The sequence below is a fragment of the Gnatocerus cornutus genome, chromosome 2 (genome assembly GCF_029298725.1).
Source record: "Gnatocerus cornutus isolate USDA-ARS CGAHR chromosome 2, icGnaCorn1.1, whole genome shotgun sequence".
Lineage (NCBI taxonomy): Eukaryota > Metazoa > Arthropoda > Insecta > Coleoptera > Tenebrionidae > Gnatocerus > Gnatocerus cornutus.
In genome coordinates, this window is record NC_142234.1 from 4,438,486 (window position 1) to 4,465,260 (window position 26,775).

At 31.7% G+C, this 26,775-nt stretch overlaps 1 protein-coding gene across 2 annotated transcripts; it reads left to right on the forward strand.

The window, feature by feature from the left end:
- croc (forkhead box protein crocodile) lies at positions 1–7,337 on the forward strand. Of its 2 annotated transcripts, none has more exons than XM_088029735.1 (2): positions 1–722; positions 6,330–7,337. In XM_088029735.1, the coding sequence occupies exons 1-2, from the start codon at positions 234–236 to the stop codon at positions 6,882–6,884; spliced, it is 1,044 nt and encodes a 347-aa protein (XP_087885861.1). In that variant the 5' UTR covers positions 1–233; the 3' UTR covers positions 6,885–7,337. The 2 variants fall into 2 exon arrangements, with proteins under 2 accessions (XP_087885861.1, XP_087885862.1); XM_088029736.1 differs by having other exon boundaries at positions 1–710.
- The last annotated feature ends 19,438 nt before the right edge of the window (positions 7,338–26,775 follow it).

A 26,775-nucleotide genomic window follows, 5' to 3' on the forward strand; every position in this document is an offset into this window, starting at 1 on the left:
AACATTGTGTCTCGGCGAGAAGCAACATACTCTGTTTTTACTTAATCTTTGTGTAAACTGCCCCATGTTGTGTATCATAATATTAAGTGAACGCAAACTTGTTTTCGGAAGATTGATTGGAATGAAAACACAAAACGCACTATACTGTTGAAATAACAAGTCTGTTTTCGTTTTAGAAAATTCCGATTTGTGGGTTCGACTCGAGCTGTTGTTTTTACGTGATTGTTTATACGATGCACACGATTTTCACCGAGCACCAAAATGCGTACTACAGACCCGGCGGCGGTTACACTGCCGCCGCCGCCGTCTCAGCCACCGCCAATCCTTATGCGTACGAGCAGTACTCGCGTTATGGCTACGCGGCGTGGCACCACCAACAGCATCAACTCAGTACCGCCAAAGACATGGTCAAACCGCCATATTCCTACATCGCATTGATAGCGATGGCCATCCAGAACGCCCCTGACCGCAAAATCACTCTCAACGGAATCTACCAGTTTATAATGGAGCGGTTTCCGTATTACCGAGAAAACAAACAAGGATGGCAGAATTCCATCAGGCATAATCTTAGTCTCAACGAGTGTTTCGTCAAAGTTCCACGCGACGACAAGAAACCGGGAAAAGGAAGTTACTGGACGCTGGATCCGGATTCTTACAACATGTTTGATAATGGGTCCTACTTGCGCCGCCGCCGCCGCTTCAAGAAAAAGGTAACATCTACTGTACGTGCTTTATTACTTTTTTAATAATATCTACTTACAATTGAACCTGATTCCACACAATTGTTTCAATTGAGGAAAAGAAATAGTAGTGATGTTAGGTTCTTTTGGTTACAATTAGATTTATGTAGTTTATTAGGTGTTGGGATTGTCAAAACAAACATCTTTTAATTAGAAAGATATTGATGGGCTGTGCAGAAATTACAGTTGTAGAATCAGTAATCAAATTTCTAAATAATGATTTATTACAATAATGAAATAGGTTCGCTTATTTAAGAATAACTATGTCTGTACCTTATATTCCTACTAGTGCTTAGTTTTCTTCGGCTTAAATATTCTTCTAATAAATTAATAAATTGAATAACAATTCAAAGATTAAGGTTAAAGTCAATATTTATCTTCCAATTTAAGGACAATTAGAAAGTGGTCCACTGACTACCTATTTTATTATCAAAATTACAATTTATTCCCCAGAGCGATTATTAAACTCAGTGAGTTAAACTGATTTTAATCATCGCTCTGATGATGATAGCGTTGCTATCGAAACTCGCGTCAGCATTTTTTGTCAAAATTTGGTGTTTTGGGGAATAAATTGTAATTTTAATAATTTGTCAACAACACCAAGAATTGATCCAATAAATTTTCTTTGAAGAAATACCTATTTTATAACAAATTTTCTTTGAAACTCTGCTTCCGTTAAACCTACTGAGTATTCGAATTTTTTAACACATTTATTATTTTCTGTACCTATCAAAATTTACGGATTAACTGTTCAGTATGTTGTGTACAAGCGCTTAAAAAATCACCAAAAGAAATAAATTACGTTTTGGATTACAAGAAAATTATTCTTTTATATTGGTAACTAAGTTTGTGAGCGTTAATCTTCTGTGCAATGTTCCAATACAGGAAGCCATGAACGCAGAATTTTCCTTCTTTAGAATTACTTAACGTTGTTGCCAAATGGATTTTATCAAGTTAGTTATAAAAAATTACACATTCATTCATAGAGCCGGTTTGCACATATTAGCGATTCACGTTCGGTAGAAGTAATTAATAGATACTTTTGTGTCGCTACGTCGAATTCCTAAAATAACTAGGAATTAAACATTGGCATCATTGTCTATCAAATAAATTTGTCATTCAAAATTTGACAGTATAACGAAATGGAATCAACTATTACAAGACAAGCAGTTTCAAAAGAAAGAAAACAGGATCGGAAGGAAAAGTTAAAATCAATTTCGCAAAGCGCACCAAACAACACAAAAAAACTTTGTTTCACACTGCGAAAAATTAATTAGGCAAGACTGGACAGCACTCATGGGAGACGCAGCTGAAGACAATATTCTACCAGTCATTGTAACACTAACAAAGTCAGATTCAGAAGATGAAATCGATGAACTAGTTTTGAATCTGATTCGGAGATCTGATGATTTTCTTCTTTTTCGTTTGGAAAATAAATATTTACCTTTAATGACAAACTAAAAACTGTCATTTGGATGACATCTGTTTTACAAGACATTACACTAAAAAAATTATAACCTTAGTTACACAGCTCAAAAATAAAAGTTACTAAATTTAGTTACTTCTACCGAACGTGAATTTTTAATAATTTAATTGCAATTAAGTTAATCTCGCAACTAAATTGACAATTGCTGACATTTGATTGGCGGAAAAGGAGACATATATTCCATTGTCATTATGTTAAATTTTACTCCAACTATTTAATCTAAATTACAGAAATTTAATTTAGTGTCCGTAAACACGACTGTAGCTTTCTAAAATAAAAATAGTCAATGAGACATTAGTAAATCAAGCATTATTATCAATGGGTGCATAAAAATTTAATCCAGGTTTTACCATGAGTTATTTTGATACCAAACGTTTTATACTGTTAAATGGAACGAAAGAGCCTTCAGTTTCAAAATGTAGGAAGGATTTTTTAGTATTTTTCAAGCTTCAGTACATTGTTCTGAAAACATACCTACTATAGAGTTTATCCGCATTGTTTGATACACCCTATATTTGATTAATTAATTCACCAATATACAGGTGTCCCAGAACTCGTGACCCAGAGAAAAAAGGCTAATGGAGGCAACAATTCGGAACCAAAATTTTGAAACAAAAATTTTCTAGCTCAAAAAATAATCGAGTTAAGACAAAAAAAGGTAGCCAATCCGGAAGCTGAACAGAATTTGAAAATCGGTAACTATGGACACATACTTACTATCATTCATTGGTCCGATGAACATTACTCCATCTCTAGAATAAGCTTTATTGGTTGTTAATTTTTTATTATGGTTTTTTGGGATTGCCAGTATGTAGGTATGTCGGTTAATGGTGGATTGTACTTTAGGTATTAAGAGGTTCTTCGAGAGCCATTTTTAAAATCTAATGTTATTGAGGCTTTATTCAAAAAATCGAATCAAAAACTTGAAATGTCAAATTTCGCAGTCGAAATTTCGAAGATGGTGTTACTAAAAATTGAAGCACTGTCACGCCATTGTCCAAACTAAGGAAAAAAATAATAACAAACTCCCATGTTATTTTCCTAATTCAGCAATCTACGGAACACCCGATAGTTGATAGGGTTGATAAGGGAAGTTGGGCCCTAAGCTAGTATACCCCCCAAATTTCTAAGTATAGGGAGAGTATACATAGGTCTTCCAAATGAACACAACCCACTCGAAGTATACAGGTGTCCGGAAAGTCACGCACCACCGTGATCCTGTATCATCGGACAATGCCATAGATCACCGAAAAAAATGTATAAAAAATCCATGTCTTGAATTTTTCGAGATATGATGGATTGAAGAGGAAAAGTTTAATGCCAAAATTAACGATTTCTGTGCAATAATGTTAGTATCAAATGAATTTATTACCTAAAGGACATTTTGCGCAAAGGCATGGTGCAAAAACAATCGGAAAAGTCTTGGTAGAAATGCCAGAAAACTGTTTTTTTTTAACCTCAACGTTACTATGGCTTTAAATACTGAAAATTTAAATTATTGGGAAAAAGGTTCAGCAATGTTGCCATTTTCCTACTTTTCTTGAATTTTTTTTAACATTTTGTTGGTACTCTGAGGAACCACTCAATTACCCTCTTTTAAGGTGGTGCGCTACTTTTCAGACATCCTGTATACTAGAATCGCAAAAAATTGGAAAATGGAAAAGGGCAATTAGGGGAAACTTTTCACAACAGACCTTATTTTTTTTTACAGAGCGTAAACTGGTGAATTTGATAACAACGTTTTAACATTTTAAGTTATTTTAAGTACGGCAATGTGTAAGCTTGTCGTCATTATTTGTCTTAATTTTTTTTTTTCATTGCTATCAAAATGCTTCCACTGGTTATACGCAGCGAAAAGGTGGTGTCTTTTAATCGCATGGATGTGGGATGGGGTTGAAAAAAGAAAATTTTTAATTTCCTAGTGATTTTTTAAGTATTAAATGATGCCAATCTATAGTGTCAGGATCTTCTAGTAAAAATATTCACATTCGTTTTGACTACACCCACATTTTCTCATCTAATTCTGAAATTATTTTATTGCATATTTTCAAAACTACGAAAGTGTACCTACCTTTGGGCAAAGCGGATATTCGAAAAAAAACAATATATTCTTCTTCAGTTTTCTCAATTTTGGATAAACAGTAAACGCCAAAGAAGGAGGGCTAGTAGTCGTGGGGTGAAGAAACTTTTTAAAAGAGCTGAAAGTATCAAAGTGATAAATTAAGATCATGCTATGGTATTTGCGTTTTTATTTGTTCGTGTGTTTGATAATTGTTTCACAAATAGACGGCAATCCATAAATTGATAAGACTTCAGACTTCCCAAATAGAGATTTTGAAGTTTTTTGGTTATAAACTAATGAGGTGAATTAGAAAAAATAACTAAAAAACACATTACTTTGCTAAACAAATGATTCGTGTTTGTATTTGTCAAATCGAAAATAAAATTTGTTAAATTTGAAGGATGGGATTAATGCCTTCTGTAGGTGCAAAGAAAGGAAACAACGAGAATTTAAAAAAGTATAATAAACCAAAAACTTACAGCATGTTATTACATTACAAGTTATCAATGTGTTCTTAAACTGTCCCTAAATCTTGAAGTCTGTGGTAGAAATTTGCTAAATACCTTCGACAAACTTTTGAAATGTTTAATTTACCATTAATTTACCAAGGCATTCATTCGACTTGGATACAATTTGTTGAGAAAAATTCTACAAACTGCACTAGTTTCACTGTCACTTTTGATATTTTTGAAAAACTTTTAATTAAAAGTAATTTGATTCCTTATTTTTTAATTCACGCAATTCACTCATTGGTCAATTTAAAGGTTTTTTAAGTATTAAACGCATAGACGTTAAGACAAAAAATACTGCACATTATTGTTTCATAAAGCTCATGGATTGCCATCTATTTACGAAACAGCCTGTAGAACTTTGTGCCAAAGTCCTACTTGTCTCGCTCTAGTAATGAACAAAATTCATTAATCGACTACCGTTTGGTCGGTAATTAATTTTAAAATATCTAAAAATAACCTAAATAGATTAGTTGAATATTAGTAGAAATATTCCTTTTTGTTTGAGTTTATTTATACTTTTTCATATTATTTTATTTCTAGACTAGGCAGTAATCTTCACAGATTTTATTCCTATAGCAGAAAGTTTTGAGAGCTTTAATACTAAATTTTAAAACTATTAATTTTTAAGTATGTACTAGTTCTATTACTAATGCTTGATAAATTTATGCCAAGATAAATTGAGAAATGAATTCATCTCAACTAGATGGTCTTAAAATATTCTTATTCTTGTATCAAAATAGCAACCAAAATTGCAGGTTCTAATAATATGAAATAGTTTCTTTCATCCCAAAATGCATTTTTTTAGAATCTTCCTACAATAAATTTATGGACACTGATGAAAATCAAGCTGTAGAATTACAGGTTCCAATAAAAAAAATAGGAAAAGTTTGGTTGGACCTGAAAGTAAAGGTTTCAAAATTTGTCTTTTATTTCTACTCTAGAATTTTCACCTTTAGAACAGAAAATATGGATGCCCAAAATAGTAATTTGCTCAAATTTTATTGGCATATAATGTAAATTTCCAAAATGTTTTTGAATCATAAAGTTTTGTAGTTTTTTAAAGTTATGAATAAAGGAGATATCATTAAAAAATAAGTTTTGTTGGGTTTAAACTAAGGGAGATATCATTAAAAAAATAAGTTTTGTTGGGTGTAAACTAATCTTTGTTATTTTAATATTAATAGGAGAATTCATTGTTTTAAAGTTTAATTTACCAAAATATACCGAGAAAGATGTTTTTTTTTTTCAATAAAAACACTGATTTCTTTCAAGTCAAAGCATACAATCATCTCCGTGTCATAGAAGACATTGATGCATTGCTTCCTAAAAATTTCTCATCAGAAAATATTCAACTTTTCATTATTATAAAGTAAATATTTATTTAATTCCAACATAACCGACATGAATTGACATTTCAGAAGATCCAAAAAAATTGAAACTTTATGTTAAAAGTAAATTACTTAATCTAATTATGACATCAAGTGAAATAAACGTGAGGCCTATCTAGTCATCTCATTCCTCTTTTTCAGGATGCCCTCCGAGAGAAAGAAGAAGCCCTCAAACGTCAGCAAATCGCCGAAACCAAACGCGAAGACAAACCCCTCGAAGACGCAAAAAACAAACTAGAATGCAAACCAAAACGCGAACCCAACACCGAACTCAGCCAGTGCATGAGCACCTCCAAGTCCGTCATTGTCCACCAGGAGCACGACGTCGCCGCGTCCCTCCAAGCCATGGACACCGCCGCCGCATTCACAGTGGACAGTTTAATGACCACCCGCGAACAACACGGTTACGCCAATTCGGGGCGGCTCCATACGAGCGGCGGCATGTACTATTGCCCCAGCGCCACCCCTCAACACCAGTACGGAATCGCTGACGAAGCCGCCCCCAGATACAGCCCTTGGTACAGTCCAGAGACGTCACCGGAATCGGCCACCACCGCGTCCGGGTATCGGGACATGATTTTTGACAGCAGTGCAGCCCCGAGCTGTCAACTGGCGGGATTCCGACATTCGAGTCCGCCTAATTATAGAAGCACTGCTGCATATTATCAACAGGACTGTGTCGGACAGAAATACTGAGGGTACGCGTATTTCGAGCATTTCGATATCAAGACTGACGTGTGAAGGTTTTGTGCAAACTGTTATCAAAGAGTTTGATGTTGCTTAGAAAAGGATTTCTTCTGTTTTCGTGACGTTTCTTTGATGGCAGCTGAGTTTTTTCGTTTACTTGTGATATAGCGTAATCGACCATTGTTTTTGGAAAATTTATATTTTTTTATTATTAGGAATGGTTTTGTATTATAATTAGGTTCCTACGTCAAGTTCTACCATTCCCCGATGAATTCGAAGCATTGAAGAAGCATTTATCGGTTTTACGAACTTTATAGAAAATTATTACGTGTCCGCTGTAAATATTTATTTGTAAAATATTGTAGATGTACTATTACCCACTGTATGTGTTGAAAGCACGCATGTACATTATTTATTGACATTACAGAAATAAAATCACATCTTTGTGACATACCTATTCGATTCTGTTGTTTCATTTCGCAAACTGAGTTTCGGAAGTGCAATTTTACTTCCATAAACCATATTTTCGATTTCTAATTAAAACTACATGCAATGTTTTATTACCAACATTCGCTTGCAGATTTTTGCTCATTTGTGTTCATTGGTGTTGTTATTATTATTTTATTAAACAAAGTCAGGTGTCACTGTGCTTTAAAAATAATATCTCATGGCATACAATCCGCATTAAATTTTAATCCCATATTTAACAAATATAGACATATTTTGTTATTACGCTAGATAAACAGCAAATTATCAATTACCTACCTCTTCGTTAAAAAAACATTCTATTTTATTAAATTATGTAAAACAAAGTATTGCTGCATAGAAATCGGTTCTTATTGGTTTAATTCTTTTTTTTTAATATTTTGTTGTTGTTTTAGTTTGGGGTCTAAATATGCAATAATAGATCGCAGAAAGTTTGTGTAAAAATGATTTTTTTTATTTGAGCAACAATGATAAAATATTAAACATTTTAGTTTTAATTGAAAAATGAAATGCAATATCAGTTTTTTATATTCAATAAAACTGAAAATATTGAGATTATTTTTTAAATAAATACATCTAAAGTACTAAAATAAATATTTTAATTATGTACTTTTTTTTAATTAACCTTAAAAATGTAACACGTTTTTGCTTTTTATATTCAATAAAGTGCGTTTTAGTTTTTCATTAATGTTGAAATAATAAAGTTTTAACGATGATTGAAAAATACATTTCTGTAAAATATCTAGGCTTGTGGATGGAGAGATAAATAATTAATACCTATTAATTTATTATAGGTAAATAACCAGAAGGGGAGAATAACAAGTAGGTACTGTAGTACTGAGCACATACTTAATTTAATAAATTTTAATATAACAACATTGTGGGACGGAATCCTGTTTGGTTAATTCAACCTTTACGTCCAGAAACATTAATTAAGTTAATTTGTTTTAATACTTTCCAGCTGCTCAGAAGTTTGCAATTTAAACTTTCAGGTTTATTCGAAAATAGACACCTTTATGTATTTACTGAATTATAAAGCTTGACGGAAACTAAATGAAGAAAGCAAGAAAATATTTAAAGAAGAAATTTAATGCAATTCTTCAAAATAATATATATTGCCAAGGACAAAATAAGTTGAGATATATTTTTTTAAATACGTAGTGCATAAAATTGAGCCTTGTACTAATTCAAACAAGGAACTGTCATTAAGTCATCATGTTGCCACTTATTTAAAACCTCATTTAGAAAATCTGCTAATACGTATATAGGAGATATGTAAAAAAATAATTATATTTATCTAAGACCATTTAGTTATTTGTTTATAAGATAGTTAGATTTAAACAAGTTAGCCATAACTGGAACCCATGTAATTATAAATTCATCGCGGGCTCTGATCGGGCTGAAAACCATTTAGTTATGATTACTCTAACCCAATGTTTCATCAATTTATTCTAGTACTTAATGAAAACAAATGCCAGATTTTATTTTAACAACTTAAAATTCACTAAAGTCATTACGTCGGCTTGGGTCGTTACGTTGCTAAGTCTATTTTTTTTGCGTTTTGTAAAATCAAAAACAAAAAGGTGTAGCGTCCGGTTCTTTAAGGTATGTGTTATTATTTCAGAATTAAGAAACATTGTAATTTCAGTCCCCAAGTTCTCAAATCGCAGATTTGACGATAAATATAAAAAAATTAAGATTTCACGACCCGTGTTAAAAAAAGATCAAAATGGACTTATCAACTTAAAGACCTAAGCCGACGATTAACGTTTTTGTATTTTGAAGAAGATAACAGCGTTTTAACATGGATCATAGTAGTGATAAGTAATGAGTACTATTGTGGACGCTGAATCTTGGACAGAATTGTCATTTGGTTGTCATAATTTCTAAACTGGGCTTGACAGAGGTCGTTTGTTAATAACCAAACTTTTAATTTTCACTCAATTGTCATTTTGACATTTCAGCAATAATAAATCCACTCTCTTATGGTGGGGCATCAGTTACAATATAATTGCTGGCATCTCGCAGAAAAACGTTTTCAAAATTAGTTTGTCTTTTTTTAACGTCAATCATAATAAAAATAAAACTTGGAATACATAGAGACTTTTTGAATTGACAAAAAAGTACTGTGCAAAATTCAGTGTCCACCATAGTAGCTATTCTGCTAAACATTGCAGATCTCTTGCCGAAAAAATCCAAGGTTCGTGTCTACATTTTTGTAGTTGTAGAAAAAACATTGTATTACGTGCCATGGTCTTTATTCACTCGGTTGATTTACTCAAATCGCTCGCAAGCTCGCTGGTGTCGCAAACTCAACCTTTTAAATAAGAGGTTTCACCTACTACTGGAATAGGCCCTGGAATTATTAATTGGCGTTTCTAGCAATGGTATAGTTACTGCTGGATGTATACTGCTTTTCCATTTGCTTCGGTCTTATCAGTTCTTTTTGGACTTACCCATCTAACGAGTGAGTCTTTCTCTGCTTCGGTGTTTAACCCCTTAATCTACAGTGATCTAATTTTTTGATGTAAACTGTAAAAAGGTCCCAGGCACCGCCTACCCCAAATATATTCTTCTTTGTACGCATCACCTGATGCGTTCTTAATTATTATTATATGATAGACTAAAGAGTATTTATGTCCAGTTGTATAATAATCTATGTTTTACGTTTGTCAGTGTCAAATAAATAATGCCAAAATTGAATTTCACCTTTTGTATACGTTAAAAATTTCTCCATTATTTTAGGACTTGGTAGGAAGAAGAAAATCTTTAGCTTTCGTCGCCATTCCAGATGTTTCTTCCATTTTATGCAACGACTTTAGTTTTTTCTCTTGCATTTTATATGTAAACAAAGTTTGTAACCATAAAACTAAAAACGGCGCGCTTTGAAGCCGTCACAAGTTTCGATGCCAAATCTCATTCTTTTTAATGAAATTGTCTTTACCACAATAGAACATAAAGTCTTGTAGGTATGTAATATGTACATAATTAGGCTTTGTATTTTTGCTCTATTTATTAAATAAACTATAGGACTCATCCGCACAAACTTAAATCATACTTACTTATTATTATGTACTTATTGCGTAAAAGACATTGTAAAACGTCTTGGTGCAAAAAATTTAAAGTGTCTTTCAAAAAAATCTAGAAAATTGAAAACAAAATTTTCGAATTAATCAAGCCGTTCAACAATTGACCCAACTAACAGCAATAATGCACCAACAACCTAACCATAGTTTTGGATACTAGAAACTTAAATTATTGAGTACACAATTCAACAATGTTGCCTGTTTTTCTTATTCTGTTTTGTTTCTACTGCAAAAACAAAGTGTGGAATTTTTTTGAAATATTTTAACATTCTAGAGAGTTTTTCAGTTTTCCTTCTTTAGGTGGTGCGTGATTTTTCGAAAACCTGTATTTATGGGAAAAGTCTTGTTTTGTTTTGGTTTCCTGCAAGCTCAAAAATTGGATCTTGAAGTTGATTGTCAAAAATATAATTTTTTGACGTCAAAAGTGTTACAATGTTACAAAGTGTTACAATTCCTGAACCTTATTCTTGTGTTGTAATTTTTTTCCAAATCAAAAAGTTGTCTACTGAAAGCTTGACAAAAACAAATTTTTTAAGCTTGTTGTCGATTCTTGAGAATATTTTTAGTGCTCAAAAACTAAAATAATAATTTATAAATTGTTGCTTCTTGAACTTTCTCTTTTACAACAATTGCTGCCTCAATTTTAACAAGAACTAAAAAAATTGTTTACTGAAAACTTACAAAAACGGAATTAATGGAAAATTGAGCGAGGGTAATATTCTAATTTATTGATATTGGTTGCCATTTTCTCCTAAAATTGACATTTCCAAAATATTATGCTTTAAGCATGAAAATTAGTTAAATTAGTATACATAAAAAAATAAACTTAAATCTTTTGGTTTGTTTTCAAAATATTTTTTTTCAAATTTGATGCATTTGGGCATAACAGAAGTATCTGTATACCAACACACTAAAATCACCAAATTTTGTTGCTTTATCATATTATTGAAAATAGCGAAATAGAGAGGCGAACATAAAATTCTTAAATGATTTTGGTGTTTTTAAGAAACTCAAATTTGGCTCTATTGGCCTATAATTTTCTTATTTTACACAACCTAATAGGTATATGCTAGAAGAAATAAAAGTCTTTAACCTCGAAACTAGCAAAGTTTAAAAGCTCAAAATTAAATAAACAAAACTTTTGGTTCGTCTTCAAAATGAAAATTTCAAAAATTTGTTCATTATTACTTTTGTTATAGTTTTCAAATTCAAAGAATTCTCATAAATAGGATAAATTATAAATAATAGGAGTAGTTATAGATATATTACAAGATTTGATTGATTATTTTTCGCTATTTTAGTGAACAAATAAATGTTTGACAAACACCATGACTCAACCTATGATGACACACTTATTCGAAGTTTATTAAATGTCTGGAAATTTGTGTCATGACGCCTTGTTAAAAATTTATTTTCCCAAGTTCTCAAACATATATAAACTAGCTTTTCAAGTTCTAGCAGATGGCAAAATACAACGACAATTTAAGTAAAAGAAATCAGAGACGCAAAATGTCGCTCGTCAATCAGTTATCGATAACTTATTAAAAAGTAAAATCAGGGAAAATAGCACAGAGAGAGTTTAAGGATTTAAGAAACAATAATATTATGTTTTGTATAATATGCATTGTATTATCCGAACATTACAGCCGGAGTCTTTAAGAAAGATAGCTATTTTATCAACGATTCCTCTTCGCCTTATTTCTAAAACAGCGGCCCGGATTTCAGCTCACCCAGCCGGAGGAAAAACGAGCTTCCGACTTCGTAATTACAATTTTAAATTTTCTGTTATAGAATGGGAATAACTTTACTTAATAAAGATTTCATGAATTTTATTATGGTATTTCTGCTTTAATGCTCAATGCCGAATTATGTAACCTAATGATAGCTTCTTAAGGCGATGCGAAATTTTTAAATTATTTTTCCTTTAAAATGTTTAAAAAGGGGGAATCTTCATCTCAAAGATTTTTCGTGTTTATTCGGTTAGATATGATTTCTTTCTTCTGTTGTGGGCATTTAATTTATCGAGGCGCATTATACATTCTGATTTTTGCCATTACCATATTATATTGCATCTCGTTATAATTTGAATACAAGCACATCGCCAAACTACTTATCATCACAGCTCCAGGCAACAATCGTAATCTTTTTGCTGAAGAGAAAGAAAAAGGTCATGCATAGAACCCGAAGACACGTAAAGTCAAAGCCTTGCAGCAATCCTCCCTCATACAATTTTCATTGAATTTTCCCGACAACTCCTACACTTCAAATTTCAAGTACCTGATAAACGATATTTGTCCGCCCTTGCCGATCCACCCTTTTTTGCGGGGTCGAAACAACTCGCTATTTCGCATGACCCTCAAGATTTTACAGACGCACTCCGTTGCCACAGCAACCTTTTGAATTTTGTATTTCATTGTCTGCTGGTTTTGTCTCATTTTTTAAAATATACACGTGAACGTATTTTCCACCCGACATAATGAAACAACTGGAAATAAATCGTAATAGCTGAACAGTAATTTAAAGTAATTATGCATGTATGCGAGAAACAATAACAAAACTGTATGATGGAATTAATTAACAGGTGCCTGTATGGGCGAACGTTTTTCCGATGGAAAACTCGCTTCGATGCGACGCATAATTTCCGGAAACTGGTAGCCAGAAGGATACATTTTTGTTGGGTGGGTATGTCAAGGAACCAAGAAAAAATTTTATTGTTCTTATATTGGCTGTGAATCGATGAAAATTCGATCTTCGATCTCAGCATTCAATTTTGTACTTGTACTTTATAGACCAAATCGTTCAAAAATCTGCGAAAACACAAAAGAATTATAGAATTTGTAGAATTACACTTTTTTTTTCGGTTATTTTTCTAATAAAGAAGCTAAATGTCTTGAAAAGTCTAAAACGTGCATAAACAGTAGAAGCTAAAGAATCCAAAAAATTTAAAATTGGAATTAAAATAGAAATTAAATATAGAATTGCAGCTTCTTAAAAGGAGTCTTAAAGCATTTAAAAACAATCTAAAAATTGTGAACAATAAGTAATGTTCTAAAATATTCAAAAGTTTAGATTCAGAAGAATCCAAACCATGTAAAGAGGCAAAAAACTCAAAATGATCAAAGAATGTCAATGAAATTCACAAATCAAAGAATCTAAACCTTTAAAGAATCGTAAGAATCTGAAGACTTTTGAGAAAAGATCTCAACAAATTCGTTGTACCTAACTAAAATATTTCAAAAATTTTGAATTTGAAGAAAAATATTTTGAAGCAGAGAATTTGAAACATCTTGTAACAGCAAAAGGATCTGAAAAACTTGAAACATGTGAAGAATCTCATCTATCTGAGAAAAACACAATTGATGCCTATGTCAAAGATTTAAAAAAATCTTATCAAACAAATTTGAATAGATACATATAAATATTTTTAAAAATAAAGAAAGATGTGTGAAATTAGAAAATATTTACATACAGGATGTCTGGAAAGTCGCGCACCACCGTGATACTCGGACAATGCCGTAGATCACCGGAAAAATGTAAAAAAAATCCAAGTCTTCAATTTTTCGAGATATGATGGGTTGAAGAGTAAAGTTTAATGCCAAAATTAACGATTGCTGTGCAATAATAAATGAATTTGTTACCTAAAGGGCATTTGCGCAAAGGCATGGTGCAAAAAAATCCGAAAAATCTTGTAAGAAATGCTTGAAAACTGTTAACAAAATTTTCGAATCAACAATCTCGATCAGTGTGGCATCGTTCACATGAAACTATAGTTACATAACTCGTTCATGAACCGACCTGACTAACGCCAACAATACAACAGCAACGTTACTATGGCTTTGAATACTGGAAATTAAAATTATTACAGTTTAGCAATGTTGCCATTTTCTTAATTTTCTTTTGTTCCTCCTGCGAAAACAGAGTGTCTGGAATTTTTTTTAACATTTTTTTGGTATTCTGGGGGATCACCCCTTTCAAGGTGGTGCGCCACTTTCCGGATACCCTGTATTTAGATAGATTGGAAACGCTTGAAGCTACGAACATAAAAAAATTGATAAAGTTCGGAGGATTAGAATAACATAGAAATTAAGGAATCTTTTAGATTTAAATACATAATTCAGAAAATCTAAAAGCATCCATCCAAAAAATTAAAAATAAAGGAGAAATAAATGTAAAATTCTTATAATGTTTTGTGAATTTTTAAGTAGTAACAAATAAAGTGTTTCTGTAAAAAACTTTAAAATACGTTTTTTTCAGAATTATTGTAGCTCGTTAAAAAATATAAAAGCATCCAAAAACAATCTAAAACTTATGAACAATAAGTAGTGTCAAAAGTTGGAAAGACAGAAGAATCCAAACCATCTATGTAAAGAAAAAAAAAGTTGAACGAAAAATGGATAAAAGACATAAAAGTAATCCACAAATAAATGCTCGAGGAATTACAATAATCTGAAGACTTCTTAAAACTGACTTCAACTAATTTGTTGTAACTGAAATATTACAAAAATCTTGAGAATGTGAAGAATGGAAGATTCTAAAAAATTTTGAAGAGAGTTTAGGCAATGAGTATAATTTTAATTTTATAAGTGCAAAAAAATCTAAAAAGTGAGACACCATCTGAGAAAGGTCTTGGAGGATTCGAAAAAATTGAAATATGTCAGAGATTTAAGAGAATCCTATCGAACCACTGCGAAAATATTGAACATGAAGAAAAAAAGATGTGCGGAATTAAAGAGTTATAATTATAAATATTTAATTATAGTCCATTTGAATAAATTTGGTCGCTAGCTCTAACTCTGTACGCTATGGACCAAAATTCTCAGACTGACAGATTCAAGTGACAAAAAATAGTAGTTAAACCTGGGCTGACCTGAGTGAAATGTATTCGTCAAAAATTATTATCGTTTTTTTGTATTTGCGTTAGAAATAACTATCATTTGTTGAAGTAATAAGTGATGTTACGCAGAGAAAAAGCGAATTTCTTAAAATCCAAAAATTTCCAATGCATCAAACAGGCTTACTGCAGAGAACTTTTTAGAACCACTCGAATCTGTCAAAGTGACAATTTCGGTTCATAGAGTACTGCGTATAAATGGACTTTAGTTAGATGCATTAGAAACGTTTGAAGCTTTAATCAGGCTAACATGGAAATTAAAGAGTCTACTAGATACAATATTCAAAGAAATTAGAAAACATCGAAATTTGAAAGAATCTAGTGGATTTAGAAAGCCTGATTTTTTATCATCAAAAGTGTTGAGAGATCAAATAAAAATTCACCCTCAGTTACCTTAGAAATTCGACAGCGTGTTAATTGCCACTTTGACAGCAGCCCAATTTTGCGGTTATAAAATGAAAACTGTCTTGAAATGCAAATAATGGAAAGCAAGAGTACGTGTTGTGGTTAGTTTTTCATAAGAGAACTTTTTGCAACATGAATCAAACATGACAGCATTGTCTAAATCGTTCATTAAAATTTTCCCAAAATTTCCAGTTTGACAACGTCAAATTACTTGACAGAAACAAATGACTGTTTCAATTAAAGACATGACTTGAAATTTCAAAGCCAACCAAGGATGAGTTTTTGTTTCATCTCTCGATGTAACCAAAAGCCATTTGAGTTGAAATGTCATGAATGAAATGCCGAGTTAAATCGTTCATTCATATTTAGGAAGTAGGCTTCTGGTTTCATTCAACTTTTTTAAATTCTAATTGGGTCCTAAGTTTTATTTTCACTTAGATTTAATGTTTAAAATTTAGATGCAAAAAGTTGTGATCAAGATGAAAATTTTCACCAAGATTTGCCAGGTGAAAAAACGGTTGCTCTGAAATTTTGTAATTGAGCACTTTTTTTGTCTTTTTCAATCAGCCAAAGCCAATAAAAACGTTACGCAGCAAATCTAGAGGACGACTTCTTTTGTTTCGTGCATTTTTTGTTATCGATATTAACGAATTGATTTTTTTATACATGTCTTAATTAGCTTGGAAATTTATCTAAAAAACAAAAGTTTTGGACATCTACCATGCCAATTAATGCAAAGTTACAATAGAACTGATTGTTTGGATGCGTTTTATAGTATAAAAACTACTTTGATAAGGACAATCCGAGCCAATGAAGGCATTCTTTTTTGGTTTTATGCCGATTTCAACCACATTTGCTCATTTGCTATGGATTAAAGGGTGGATCATTCACTAAAATTTTGGAATCGGCACTAAAAGATCTATTAGAAACGCTACTCGTCATCTTTCAGACAAAATTGCTGCAATTGGTCAAAATTGGGGTATGAAAAATGAAATCAGGTGTTTTGTTTTGGGCTTGGGTCTTTCACCTTCTTTTCCCAGCGACCGGTTTTCGTCGATAAAATAAATAAAACGGTCTATATTTCCCACAAATGTGCATTTTCAGGAAACGGCAATAATTTTAAGAAATTCGCGGCTGCAGCACAAGGAATGTTCAAAGTTGACGACGAAACTAACCAGACACGTTCTTGTTTACACTAAACGCGGTCACATCTCTTCGCACCCAGTTCACTGAAAATGATTCAGAGAAAAACGGGAGCTTTGCTCTAAAATTAGCTTATTTTCATAACAAATAAAATTTACGAAGATAAATCAATTACTAATAATCATTACTTTTGAAGCCTTTGAAATCTTCTGGAATATTACACGTTCATCTTAAATAAATAAAATATCAAGATCACTCCTTGGCGCGGAAATGCCGCCGATTTTATGTCTCATTTTTCATATTCCTCGACCTTGGTGTAATTAATGGAAAACCGGGGGTTTTTACGATAATCCGCAATGGCTCCATAAAAGCAAAATAAACGGCGGTATTACCAAAATTCCCGAGAGAAAATAGAAGAGATACGTGATTAACTAATTATTGATGAGCAGAAGCAGTGTTACGATTCGTTGATGGATTATAAATCCGACGAGCTGCCGTAATTTTATTGTGGCCATAGTGTAAATATTGGTTCACATATTTACTTTTTCTCGCGTACACGCTGCGTCGTGTGAGGTTTCACACACTTACTCTTTCTAAAACAAATCATAAAATTCTATAAACAATCTAGACACACCGTCTTTTAATAGTGTTTGAATCTAAACTAATCTACACATTAAATTTGTGGTTTTATGACGGTTACACCCTGGAAAAGTAACATATAGGAGCACGAATCATAAATTCCACCATCTTAGAAATAGCCATCTTGCGAATTTTTCATGGATGAAATTTTTACGGCTCTGCGTCGAATGTGATGGAAGCTTTGCCACACCAATAGAAATTTTTAAATTGCTTGACGACCAATTATTATGGAAATGTAAACAAACCTGTAATACGTCTCTTAACGGGAATTAAAAAATTGAAGACTCGACAGAAAGACAGTTTATAAGAAACTATACTTCTGAATACAAGTGCGTTTGGATTTATAAGGTCAGGATAATCCCATTAGTCAACCTAACCGTTTGGGACAGCGTAAAATTTAAATTTCCCGCCAACGCTTAAGAACTGTCAATAATTTATCCAATTTCCAATTTATTCATTCGTTTCGTTTTTCTATCGTTTTGGTTTTTAATTTTATTTATTGCTTTTTGATTCTTCTATATCCGCTGTCTTGGCACGGATTTAAGGTTAGTTGTCACATTTTCAACAAGTTGTCATTACATCAGTCAAGGAAAATTTTAAAAGGAAAATAGTTGAAAGTTTACAGTACCTTCTCTGCTCAGAATTTTACTTGAACACAATGGATTTCAATAAATTTGCCTTCGTTTTGACACTGACAGATTCAAAAATTAATGAAAATGCAGCATTTGACATAACCTAATCCAAAAAAACCCACAGTCACATAGCCAAAAAATCATAAAAATTCTGCTACCTGATATTTTAAGTGTAGGCAAATTTATTGCAATTCAGTGTACATCGTTAAAAAGGTAATTAAATTAACTTCGAAAAAACAATAGAAGTCACCGACAGAGTTTGTTATTACCAATTAAAAAAAAACTGATAAACATTTCGAAAAGCAAGCGATTTTTAATACATTTTGCATAAAACTAGAAAAATCTAAAATAGTTTGTACACTTTATTTCAAAAAAATTTCATTTAGTCGCATATGATTTTCCGTATAAATTAAAAAATGCCGCTTTACGAAGATAATGATTGGAACGTTGGTTACATAACCTTAAATTACTCTTCAAAATTTCTTAGGTAGACACAGAACTAGTACAATTGGATCGCTGAAGGAATAAAACTGGCTCAAGTTCTGTTTAATTTTTCTGTTTGTTGTTTAAATTCGGTCTTTATTGGCGATTTTTACATTTGACAAGTGACACTCTTGACAGAAGTCCAAAGTGACAGAATTAGTTCTGACAGAGTAGAATGCGAACGGCACAAAAGGAATTACCTTTCAAAGATAACTAGAAGAAAATCATTTTAAAACACGCTGTATTTTTTTGTATTCGTATTTCCCGAAAAGTTCTGAAGAATTTCTTTCAAAAATTTTCACATTCTATTATTTTTAGGTCATAAGGAAACTGAGAACTCATCATCAATAAGTTTTTTAAAATGTTTCACTTTGGCTTATCATTAGAGTCACTAAAAATTTAAACATTTTAAGCGCGATCGCAAAAATTATCAAAAATTTGTCAATGTTTTTGGTTTTACAACTTCTAATCGATAACATATAGAAATGCATATCTTTGCAATGTTGCACTTTAAGTTATTTACAAAATTCCAAAACCATTTTGGATAAAATAAGGTTTTTAATTTTCAAAAAACAAAAATTAAAAATTTAATTTTTAGTCTATAAGTTTTCAAATCCAAAATTTGACAAAAAAATAAAAAAAATTTCAACCTCCATTAAAAAAAATCAAAATGGACTTAACTTAATCCGACGACATGAAAATCATTAACAACAGTTTTCCAAAAATATCATGAGAAGTATTAATGTTAGCGACAAGTTTTATTGGTCGTTAGAAAGTTTATTAAATCAGCTTTCCAAAACACTGTCGAGCAATGCCATAACTGTGGAAGTTTAAAAAAAAACAGATGAAAATAAATGTTGTACAAATTCGTAATCACGAGACCATTTAATTTTAAGAAGGGAAATAGAGTTAGACAGTTCAAAAAATCTTTTTTTTTATTTCATACATTGTTAGAGAAACTATTGAAAAATATGTTCTCAAAATTTCAAACAAAAATTCCGACTCATTCTGTTATTGTACTCGTAAGCCATTAAAATCAGTACTTCTCTTTCAGGTCCCCGAGCGCGCGATATGCATTTTTACAATAAACACCTTAGATAGAAATTTCTAGACGCTTTGAACTCAAAATGAAAGTTTTCAAGAAGGATTACTCTATGGTACTGGAATAGCAAATTAACCGGTAAGCAATTTAAAAAAAGAAATCTGCCTTGACTTTGTTTATAAGGTACTTTTTTTTAAGCGCGTTTTTCTCAAATCGATTTTTTTTAACTTGTGTTCACTGTAGCTTGAAAAGTTTTTGACCAATCGTTTTGAAATTGGCAGGTACTTCCTTTATAGTATTGCGCTCTATATGAACCTAAAATCGGAATATTATCATTATTAATTTTTTTTACAAAAAAATGTTAAAACAAAAAGGTAAAATTTATGCATTTTTGTATTGATCCCTGTAAAAAATTAAACTTTTTATTTTTTGATAGAATTTAGGTTCATTTAGAAGAAAGACATAATAAAAATAAATTCTAATGTAGTTTGCTTTCAAATGAAAATTGCGGGCTCCAGGATGCTGAATCTGAATCTGAATCTGATGGGGACCTGCATTATGGTGTAGCTAATATCTTCGGTGTTTTTTAAGCAAATACTTCAAAAATTTTACAGTATATACTTGAATATATGTATAAAATATTGTCAAACTTTCAATAAATTATATTTTACTGTTATACTGTAAAAAAAATCATGAAAATCATTGAGAAAACGCTGTCCTAACCCTATTTCCCCTGTTAAGGCTGTTTGGCACGATTACATTTAATCTCAAATTTTTACGAATAAAAATTAAGAAAAAAGAATAAAAAATATTTTGTAAAAAAATTTGCAAAAAATTTTAAAACATGTTTTAATAATTTATAAATAATTTCACAATTCTGCGCAGTACTAATACGCTGATTTTGGAGGTTAGCAAACAGGAAACATATTTCTGCACTAAGTTTGTGACGTCAATTTGACAGAAAATTTCTCAAATTTTCAAAAATGTGATCGTGTCAAACAGCCTTAAGAAATAACTTAAATTTCTTTTTCGAAAATAGGTTGTCTAGTGTAATTGATAATAAAAATCAAAATGTCCAAAAAAGGTCTTTGAAAATAGTGCTGTAGTCATTTTCCCCTAAATTATTATAAAAATCTTCCCACCCACTTTAACGGAGTCAGCTTTCTAAATGAGAGATCTTATTTTTCGCGTATTTGTATTACCGTGGGGTGTGAAAATGCGAAATGTAGCTCGAAAATACACCAATATCATTTAGAGGCGCGGCTTTGAGGGAGAAGTTAATAGGAAACGCATATTTGCCGAGCACTTTCGTTAGGGCCAATGTCAACATAATAAAATCCACCACGCCTCTAGCCTCGCCGTCTATTACCACAGTCACCCCTACGTTAATAACCACGAGGTGACAGGGGATATAGCGACAGCGAAAACCAATTTAATTATAATTTGTAGTGACAGTCTACTTAACATATTTATGGTAATATCCATTTTGACAAATTAATATCCTGGAAGTTTGTCTTCATTCTTGAAAAAACATCGACGCCATTAAGGATGAAAAGCACACACGGAAATGAAAAAAGCACAACCCCGCGTTTCGCCAAAACTTGAATGTAAAATTCGAAAATCCCGTTTATTTTTCCTCGAGGATAATTCATTAAAGATGTAAGTATAATCTAAAATAAGTTGAAAATGGTGCATTGCGCGAGTAAAGGATTGCGAAAATGAATCGGAGAATCAAGCCCCGTTTGTTATGACAGCGCTTAAAGCTCTAGATGGAGCTCTTAATTAATGGGTTTCTTTGTTTGGTTTGAAAATAGCAAACGTATTGGCGGCCCGCGGCGAAGCGTCCGAGCGAACAAACGCATCACACCGCCGTCATGTGCGGCCCTACGCCGCCCCCGGCGCCATTCACATACCTACATGATATGTTTTCCATCTATTTCCCATATTGTATGCATGCACTTGGGATATTTTGCGAGGAAGCAGAGTTGTATTTGGATTGGCTAGATCGTTTATACATTTCGAATTTTTCATGTTTACTTCATCAACTCGGACGTTCAAAATTTATTAATTTACTGATATCTACACGTTTTGCTGATTTTAATTGGATTTGGAAATGTATTTTTAAATCTACATCTCGCGCAGCGTGGAAATTTTATGTTACATATTTTATTGTAGCCATGTTAAATAAAACAAGCTTCTGATTTATACACTTATCTAAAGAATCTACTGATTCAACAAAAATTTCTTGCAAAATCAAAAACCAGAATGTCTTCATTCCTTTCATTTTTTTTGTCTTCTAAGTATCGCTCTATTTTTCATCTCTATATCGTTCAATCTTTGTTAAATTTCGAAAATTTTAAAATGTGTTGAATATTTTGACTTCCTTCAGTGGTGGTTTTGCAAACATTTTAAGGTTTTCTGAAATTCTCTAAAAGTTTTACTCAAATTTTATGATGCTTTTTAAAATTCTATGTATTTCTAGGATTCTTCAAGATTTTAATGATTCTTTGGAGTTTTTAGAATGGGGTATATATAAGAGCACGACAAATTATAAAGATTTTCCCGATAGAAAAACCCCGACTGATTAGTTGTTAATCAACGACAAATTTAAATAACTAAACGACAGAGTATGAACGATGAAAAGAGGTAAATGTCAGACATTAATAATAATTTTAGCGATAAAAAAATATTTGATCGACAATTATTAATGTTTTCAACGACTGTTAATGTTTTCTTTGACAGAATGGCTAAAATCAGCGGCGAACAAACTTCACCTCGCAATAAGTAAATAAATTACTATATTTTGAAAATTTGTTTGTCTGATTTTGAGTTTTTTTCTATCTCCTACGTTCGGCCGTTTGCTGGTTTTATTTTGTTGTTCTGCTGTGCCTGTCGAGAAATTAAAATTTATGTCGTTAAAAAATTGTCTGCCATTGTTGCATTCTGTCGTTGAAGTTATTAAACAACCAGGTGAATCAATTAATTGCCTGAAGAATATCTTTATTGTCATGATAAATATAACTTGCCGCCCGATTTTTTTATTTTACTGGGAAATAAAATTTCACGTCGTTCAATCTTTTATTTTGTCGTTCTATATAAATATTGTCTTGCAATTGATAATTTGGTCGATTTTTCAATTGTTTCCATCGTTAATTTCATATTATCTATCGTGCTGAAAAATTCCACCCTTTTAGAATTTTCTAACATTAACTTATCGGATTTTTATTGGTATGGAGTATTTGAATAATTAATTGAATCCCGAAAAGAACTACAATTACAATGAAACACTCAAAAAAAAATCCAATCCAATCCAAAAATTCAAGAATCTGGTGATCTCAGTAAATTTAAATTGGTATTTCAATTTAATTTAGTTAAAAATTTAGAAAATCTTCAAAATAATCCTAAAGAATCTTTAAAAGCGTAATAAATCTAGTGGGTCCTAAAGAATTCTGGACCATATTGAAAAGTCTTTACAACTCATAGAATCTCTCAAAATAAGAGAAGTAAAAAGAAAGTAAAAAAATCAGATATTTTAAGCCCCTTGAACCATTGATGTTTTTTTTAATAGGCAGAACAAAGAAATTCTAAAAAATCTTGATCCTTAGAGAAATCTAAAAATTTCTATGAATATAAAGAACTGTGAAGAGAATCCCAGAAAAAAAAATCCAAGCAGTCTCAAAAAATTTATGGGATTTTTGAAATAAATATCTCGACGAATTTTAAACGGAAGATCTCATACTCCCACATAATTATCATAAAATTTTCAGAACTCAAAATTCACAGAAAAATCTGAAAATGTAAATAATATTGAAGACAGTGGCGTAACAATTTATGCTGGTTTGTCGCGGGCCTTTAAAGTGACGTTTTATTATGCAAACATTTAAAACTAAGCTTTTTCTTTAATTTTGAGTCCCCTAATGCAGAATTTTGTGAATATAACTCCAGTAAAGCAATGTATTTTGAGAAAGAAACCCAGCAAGGTACGCCACTGATCAAAGAATTTATCTCGAAAAATTTTAGAAGCGTTATAAATTTTTATTATATTTGATATAAAACATTAGAGAGAGCCTCAAAAAATTTAACAAATCCTAGAAACTGTTAAACTTCCGTTGAATTAAAGAATCCCTAAAGGTTAAAAATCGAGAAGTTTAAATTGGAGCAATCACAGACAATGTTTACACAATTATTTAATTGAAATTAAGTTAATCTCGCATTTAATTTGACGATTCCTGAAATTTGATACTGTAAAACGGCCCCAAGATTTTAAAACTACTCAATAGCCAATAGCAACGGTTTTTAAAAGACATTAAAATCAGGTTACTGTTGGCAATATATATTAAGACACGTGACAATAGACAATCGTTGAAAAAAATTGTAAAAATTAAAAATATATATATAATTTTGGGAATCCATAGAACCAAAACACCTAATATAAAAAAAACACATAACCTAAACCGGGTGAGTAGATATTTAAGGCGAGTGCCAAGACATTTTTCTTATGGAGAATCCCATGTAAAGTATCGTCTAAATATTTCGCTTATTTTTTAATGTATAAGTTTCGTTCTTATTCTCAACTGCTTGTATTCACATTTTCTTCTAAAACTAAGTATCAAACATTGGAAAAAACATTGAATTTAAAAGTTAAATGACTTGAAAATTCGATAATTTAGGAGTAGTTTTACGAATAGAAGTTTATGTCTGATTTTTGTGAATTTTTAAACTTAGAATTAGTAAAGAACACTTTCAAAAACACTTGCCCGCTAAGTTTAAATCGATATCATTAAAATTGGTCTAGTTATGAGAGAGATAAACTAAAAAATTTTCAATCGAAGCTCTGAACTTTGCAGATAATTTACGACTAGGCTGATTTATAAGCGTACCTACAGATGCGGTTTCTTGACCAGCTTTGGAAGTTGTAAATCAAGGGATTTCTTCTAAAATTTTTACCTGCCTGTTTCGCACAGAGGATAATAAAATGGTTACAATTAGAAGAGGCTTATTAATTCCGATAGCAATGCTAGATACCATCATCAGTTTAATCATCGCTCTGCTCTCATGATGGTGGCATTGCTATCGAAACGCGCGTCAGCATTTTTTGAATTTTGTATCTTCATACCAAATACGTATCTATTTGAAAACAAATAAAATTAAACATAAAACAGATTTTAGTTTTTTTTAGAAAATTTCTGTTTGCCATTCTAATGTTAAATAATACTTTAATCTATTTATGATTTGACTAAAGTCCATTTGAATAAATTTGGCTGCTAGCTCTAACTCAGTACGCCATGGACGAAAATTGTCAGACTGACAGATTGAAGTGGCAAAAAATAGTAGTTAAACTTGGACTGACCTGGGTGAAATGTATTTGTCAAAAATTATTATTGGTTTATTGTCTTTGCGTTAGAAATAACTATCATTTGTTGAAATAATAAGCGATTTTACGCAGAGAAAAAGCGAATTTCTTAAAATCCAAAAATTTCCAATGCATCAAACAGGATCACTGCAGAGAATTTTTTAGAACCACTCGAATCTGTCAAAGTGACAATTTTAGTTCACAAAGTACTGCGTTAGAGCTAGCGGCCAAATTTATTGAAATGGACTTTAGTTAAATTATTTTTTGAACAACGTACTAATGTACTCACAATTTTAAAATAATTTTTTTTGATTCATATTATTTTACCCCCGAAAAAGTATTTCTACGCAACGAGTCTTGGCTCTCGCCTTAAATAAAATAGACTGTAATTTTCAATGTGATGTTGGTAAACCTAAATGAAAATAAATAACAGGCCTTTTTCAGTGCTACCAACTCGATAGACAAAATCATAGCATGCCTAATTTTATTTCAATTGACCGCATTTCTGAAAGTTTTCAAATTGGATTTTAACTGGAATTTTGAAACTTGAAATTTTAATTTAATTAATCTAACTTGATCAGTTGATACTTTAGATCGACTGACTGATAAATTGTCGTCCAAAATAAACAGCAAATTAGCCAACATTTACCAGAACATTACACACGAATTTTTTTTTCTCCAAGCTCTTTCAAAACTTGACCTTCGTGCACACGCCTTATTTTTCGTGAAGACAAATAGTTGATTGAGGGCTTAAAATGCCCGTAAATAAATGAGGCAGGGAATCTGGCGAGGCGTAAAGTGAAGAGATGCAGCAGCATTATAAAAGTATGCAGTATTCTAGTGTCGGCTCCGGGCCAAAGTATACAATACTGAGACTAAATTGCGCTCGCCATACAATATATTTACATATTCCTGTCTATTACAATGATCTCGGCTGTTAACGACCTACAATATCACGCGTGTGAAACACAAAATGAATGTCAAAATCTCGACATTTTCATTACAATGAGCGTCCCGTCGCGGCTTATTTAAATTCTTTAATTATTTGTGCTCGTTTCTTCGGATTTGTTTCCATTCGGTGGCCGTAAACCACGGAAAGCAGCAAATAAACCCCTAAAATAAGCAAACACGGGAAGGTGTTTCGAGTTTTCTCGCAAAAGCGTCAACTTTTCTACCGATTTCTGAATATTTTTATTTCATGACTCGAGACACAAAAATTTTATGGAAAAATACAGCTTCCGTTCCCGTTTCTCGAGCAATCTTCCGTTTCCTTCACACTCTGTCGGCAAACAAAATATATCGGTCAGCGGTAGTCGTTGTGAAAATATTTTCTTATCCTCCCTGTATAAAATCAAAATAGGAAACGTTTATTTTCTTAGTTAAAACATTTTTTGACCTAGGCTAATGTTGAAAGTATTGGGGAAACAAGATTGCGAAACGCCGAGTGACAATACTAAAATTATAAAAAGAAATTTAGGCTAGAAAAATAAAATCAGATGGTCCTCTTCCACGAGCAAACTGATGTCTTCATCAACAAAACGTTCGAGATAAAAGAATTTCAGCAACGTTCACCTGAATTACCTTCGACTAAGATCAATTGCCCTAAAATAAACCGTTCTCACATTATTCAGTTGTTTATATGACTAGAAATTATAGGCCAAAGAGTGCCTCTTCACACCACGTGCGTAATAACTTGGTGCGTTAAAAATAACCACTCCAACAACTAATCGCTTCAGATCG